The 5,342-nt window shown below is 44.1% G+C and overlaps 1 protein-coding gene across 1 annotated transcript; it reads right to left on the reverse strand.

The window, feature by feature from the left end:
• Positions 1 to 1,162: 1,162 nt before the first annotated feature.
• PNRC1 (proline rich nuclear receptor coactivator 1) lies at positions 1,163 to 5,336 on the reverse strand. Its single transcript, XM_006733698.3, has 2 exons — positions 4,721 to 5,336; positions 1,163 to 2,266 (listed from the first exon to the last, which is right to left on the reverse strand). The coding sequence occupies exons 1-2, from the start codon at positions 5,258 to 5,260 to the stop codon at positions 1,823 to 1,825; spliced, it is 984 nt and encodes a 327-aa protein (XP_006733761.2). The 5' UTR covers positions 5,261 to 5,336; the 3' UTR covers positions 1,163 to 1,822.
• Between the last annotated feature and the right edge of the window lie 6 nt (positions 5,337 to 5,342).

Below are 5,342 nucleotides of genomic sequence, written 5' to 3' on the forward strand. Positions count from 1 at the left end.
GTTAAGCATCGGACTCTTGATTTTAGCTCAAGCCACAAATATGACCATTAAAAGAGCATACCAGACCATCAAGGTGGTGAGATGGAGCCCCGCATCAGGCTCCATGCTCAACAGAGAGTCTGCTTGAGATTCTCTCTCTCCCTCTCCCTCTGCCCCTCCACCCCCACTCTCTCTAAAATAAATAAATATATCATAAATAAATAAATATATTCCAATTAGCCTCAGGAAAAAAATTTAAAATCCTTAATATGGCTTTTAAAATTATTCTCAATCTGGTCCTCTACCTTCTTTTTAAGCTGTTTTTCTTCTTAGTTTTTAAGCTTCATTTCCATGTGCTGACATACCTTGAAGTATTGCAGGTTCAGTTCCAGGCCACGGCAATAAAGCAAATATCACAATAAATCAAGTCAAATGAATTTTTTTGGTCTTCGAGTGGATATAAATTTATGTTTACACTATATTGTAGTCTACTGAGTGTGCAATAGCATTATGTATAAAAATGTGCATACTTTAATTAAAGTATACGTGATTGTTAAAAAAAAAATGCTAATCATCATCTGAGCTTCCAGATAGTTGTAATCTTTTTGCTAGTCAAAAGTCTTGCCTTGATGTTGATGGCTGCTAACTGATCAGGATGACGGTTGCTGAAGGTTGGGGTGTCTGTGGCAATTACTTAAGGGAACAGTGAAGTCTGCCCCATCCGTTGACTCTTCCTTTCATGAATGATTTCTCTGTAGTACGTGATGCTGTTTGATAGCATTTTACTCAAAGTAGAACTTCCAAAATTAGAGGCAAGCCTCTCAAATCTTGCCACTGCTTTGTCAACTAAGTTTATGTCATATTCTAAATCCTTCATTGTCATTTCAATAATCTTCACCGCATCTTTACCAGGAGTAGGTTTCAACTCAAAAAACCACTTCCTTTGCTCATCCATAAGAAGCAACCCCTCATCTGTTGAAGTTTGATCATGAGACTGCGGCAATTCAATCATGACACCAGGCTCCACTTCTCATTCCAGTCCCCTTGCTCTTTCCATCACATCCGCAGTTACTTCCTCACTGCAGTCTGGAACCCCTCAAAGTCATCCATGAGGGTTGGAACCAACTTCTTCCAAATTCCTGTTAACATTGCTATTTTGACCTTTTCCCATGATTTACAAACATTCTTTTTTTTTTTTTTTTTGGGGGGGGGCCAAATTATATTATTATTTTAAAATTTGATTACAACCAATTTTGTTGGCAATAAAATTAGAGGTATTATAAATTTGAATGGATAAACCAAAAACCAGAAATTAAGTTTGGTAAAAATGGGAATAGGAGTTTTCCAGTAATTACAGATTAGAAGGCAGAAATCAATTTAGAGAAACACAGACAAACCCCATGTTTACAATGATTGTGCCACAGATTTAAACTTCAGTAGTGCATTAGTAAACTGTTCACATTTAGATCTTCACCTTGAGATTAGATAGCTGTTTAAAAAAATCCCAGTACCTTGTGCAAATAAATCGGTCTTCCATGTGCCTTAGCACACTTAAAATTTCTCCACTGTATATATACAAAACACCTACCATTTGGTAGGGCAAAATACATACTTTCATAACAAAACTATAATGTACCTCTCAAGTATGAACAATATACACATAATACATGGTATACAGTATTTACAAAATATAAAATATAATACAAGTTGTTTATAATTTTTTAAACTCATCTTTTGCACTTGTATGTTACAAGGCAAATTTCCATTTCTGTACCAATTTTTTTTTTTTTCAAGATTCCAGGGATTTTGAAAGAACTTTTACAGACATACTGCAATCTGAGATCTAAGTTTGAACTTTTAGGAGCGTTTTTAAGTGTACTGCCATCAACTCCCTATTTTGGTTGGAATTTTCAATAGTGCTTCCCATCCAGTGACTAGGAGGCTTTGGAAGAACACTAGGAGAAGGTGGATCACTGAACTTTGCCCCAGCATAATTTTCCTTTTGGTTCACTTCAGTTAGAAATGCTGATTTCTTCAAATGCATATTTTTAATGTTCTCAGTATTTTTAAAAGGCTTTTTTTCCTGCTTCTGGATTAAATCAGATGAAACAGAATCCTGCCAAAAGTTATTTTCATTTCTTTTTGCAGAGGTGATCTTGGTTAGTGGTAAGTTATATTTGCTTTTCTGTCTGTTTATCTTTGGTTGTTCACACAAGTGTATACCATGAACAAGCTGGCCGTGGGGAATGGCAATTTTCTCCGATTTTCCCATCTTTGATTTTAAAACCTACAAAGACAAGGAACATAAAAGTGAATACAGTCTCATGATAAAAATTAAGTCACAAACCTCACACCACCTATTTTTCTTCTCCTGGACTTTAGTTTATGGTCTTGATTAAATGTATGTGCTCACTGCACTTATCAAATAAGCACACATCTAAGTTTACTACTAAAAATATAATCATTACCATCACCAGTATGCAATGTAGGTTGTCAGTTCTAAAGTGTCAAAGGGAAAAACCCCAAGTTCCATCTTTCTGTAAGGAAGAGTAATGAGCTACCTTCCAAACATACACAATCTAAAGGTGTCAGCGGTTTTACATTAGACGTGTCTAAGTTTCACATGCTTTCATTTTGACTGAGTCTGGTTAAAAATAAGAAACGATATTCATAGATTACTGTATCTTTTTTAGTCAAGTCCTTTTAAAATTATTCCAGATATTAAACTGATAAGAACAGATACTACATGATAGAAATTTAATTAGCAGGAACTAGATTTTAAGTGAGGAAGTGTTTTAATAATGGTTACTAAGTACACAGAAAAATTATCTCCCAGTTTCTGAAAACAAAATTTCAGAAACTTAAATATTAAAAATTTAAATACTAATCACTTTTTATCATCCTTCCCAGTTATGTATACTTATAGCAAATATATAATCAGAAAAATGTTTCCACCTGCGCCTACTTCCTAGTTTAACAACTGCTTCAAGAACTTTGCTACACCACTTCTAATCACCTTCCTAACTTAAGTGATCTTTACAGGAAGCCATGACCGGATGGAAAAGTATAATTAAGTAATTAGATCACTGCCCTTCCAACACTTGTAATATGGTAGGAATGCGGGACACAAAAATACAAAAGCTGGGGCACAAGTTAACATTCCATGTTAACTGCCAGAGTTCCCTGTTTTAATAGTTCTAGAAAAGAATTATTACTTGTTAACCAGGAAACAGGAAGTACAAAACCAGGCTATTAGCTTATCGCTCATATTTCAGGGCCGTGGAATTTTAAAATTTGAATCTATTGTAGTCATCACGGAGGTCCAATTTTTTTTTCAAGGGCACAGCGAGAGAGAACCTGCAAATCCCTCCAAAAATTCTCCCAACAAAAAATGACTCTTAAAAATATATAATGTTTTATTATTTTTTTTAGATTTATTTCCTTTTGCGAGCGAGCGAGCGCGCGCGCACGGGTGGGGGGGGGGGAGAGCAGAGGGAGCAGCAGGGAGCCCTGTGAGGGGACTGGATCCCACGATTCCGGGATCAAACTTGAGCCAAAGGCAGACGCTCAACCAACTGAGCCACCCAGGAGCCACTTATTTTCTTTTAAGATTTTATTTGTCAGAGAAAGAGCACAAGTAGGGGGAGCTGCAGGCAGAGGAAGCAGCGGACTCCCCGCGGAGCAGGAAGGCCAACGCAGGGACTGGATCCCAGGACTCCTGTATTAGGACTTGAGCCAAAGGCAGACGCTCAACCGACTGAGCCACCCAGGCGCCCCACTTATTTTGATTTCTTATGAGACAGTAGACGGAAGTCTCTGAAATTGAAAGGTTTTATTTTGCTATAAAGGTTAACTTCAAGTCATTTTAGCGATTAAATCTCGTTTAAGTTTCCCAACAGCATGGCGATTGGGTGGCTTAACGTCAATTCAACTTACAACTTTTCTTTCTGAAGTTTCATCATTCTGGACACAATAAAACTACCTTCCACTAATAAAGCCCACTACATCGGAGTGTAAATAAACAATTCCATTCATCTAATAGACGCAAAAACTATTCATCTAAAATTTTGACTGCCGCCGCTCCTGCCAACTTCTAAAGTTAAAAGTAGAGCCAAACAGGTAGGCCGGCGAGGGTCAGAGTCCCAGTTGGGCCAGCGCCGCATACGGAGCACCTCTCATCTCAGCAAAAGGCAAGCCGAAGGGCATGGAGCCGCTTGTAGCCCACTCCAAATCCCACAACAGGGAAGTGAGGCAGTGCACGCGCGCCGCGGACCAGTCCTGGAACTACCAACGGTCAGGTAGCTGAAAGCGGTCGCCCACCCCTTCCCCTACCCACGGCCACACGGCCTCACCTCCTTCATGAGCGCCGGAGCGCTGCGCACGTAGCGCGCGCTGACGTCAGCCTCCATTCCCCCACCCCACCGCGCGCCCGAACACCGAAACCCCCTGGAACGGCGCCAGCCTTCTAAATCGGGGCTGTTGCTGGGGCGCAGCCGCTCCTCTTATTGGCTGGCTCCCGGGAGCCAATCAGCAGCGCCAGCGCATGCCTCCCCCTCCCCCTCCCTCCCCCGGCTAGAACAGAGCGGGCGTCACGGAAACTTCCCTCCCGAGTAAACAGCCGCCCCTCACCCCGGCCCCCCCTTCCCGACCCCTCAGTGAAGGGCCCCAAATTCCAAAGCCCGGCCCTGGCCGTCTAAGGGCCAGAACTCAACAGTCCCCGTGTCCCCCTCGCGGCCCTTACCTCTCTTCTGAACGAGGGTTGGCCGGGCGCCGTTGGCGGCAGCTGGCCAGAGAAAGGGCTCGCTTCCTCAGTTTGGGTTGCGGCCGCAGGACCCGGGGCCAAACTGGCCGCCTGGTCCGGGACTTCCTGCGCTCCGCTCGGGCCCGTCGCGGGGCTCCGCCCGCCCTCGAGGCTCGGCCGGTGCTGCTGGTACTGATGGAAGCGGCTGGGGAGCTGCCCTGCCGGGCTGGCCCGCACCCTCTTCTTTCGCCGCTTCTTCGGCGCTGCCCGAGGGGTGCCTCCCGCCGTAGCTAGACTACAGTTGGACAGAGGTGCAGGGGCGCGAGGTTGCGGGGTCAGACAAGGACCGTCTCCCCCTAGGAAGTGAGGGAGGAAAAGGGTGGGGGGCAGTGCCCGGGGGTCCGGGATTCGGGGTAAAGGCGGCGGGGCCGTGGTCACCATCGGGAGGGCCCCGAAGTAACCGCGGGCGGAAAAGCCCAGGGGCGCAAGGCGGCCGCCCAGGACAAGTGGCTCCCGCTGAGGGACGGAGACGACGGTCATAGCTCTAGGAGGAAAGTGGCTCAGCAAGAAGAAAAGGAGGAAGTGAAGCCAGCGATCACAGGGCGGCGGCGGCGGCGGCGGC

Source organism: Leptonychotes weddellii, chromosome 8 (assembly GCF_054177405.1).
Source record: "Leptonychotes weddellii isolate Sample4059 chromosome 8, ASM5417740v2, whole genome shotgun sequence".
NCBI lineage: Eukaryota > Metazoa > Chordata > Mammalia > Carnivora > Phocidae > Leptonychotes > Leptonychotes weddellii.

What these genes read in the sequence shown, in the direction of transcription:
- PNRC1 (XM_006733698.3), bottom strand. Translation starts at nt 5,260, where the DNA reads ATGACCGTCGTCTCCGTCCCTCAGCGGGAGCCACTTGTCCTGGGCGGC. An exon ending in AACCCTCGTTCAGAAGAGAG is followed by an intron (nt 2,267 to 4,720) that starts GTAAGGGCCGCG and finishes TTGTCTTTGTAG; the next exon opens with GTTTTAAAATCAAAGATGGG.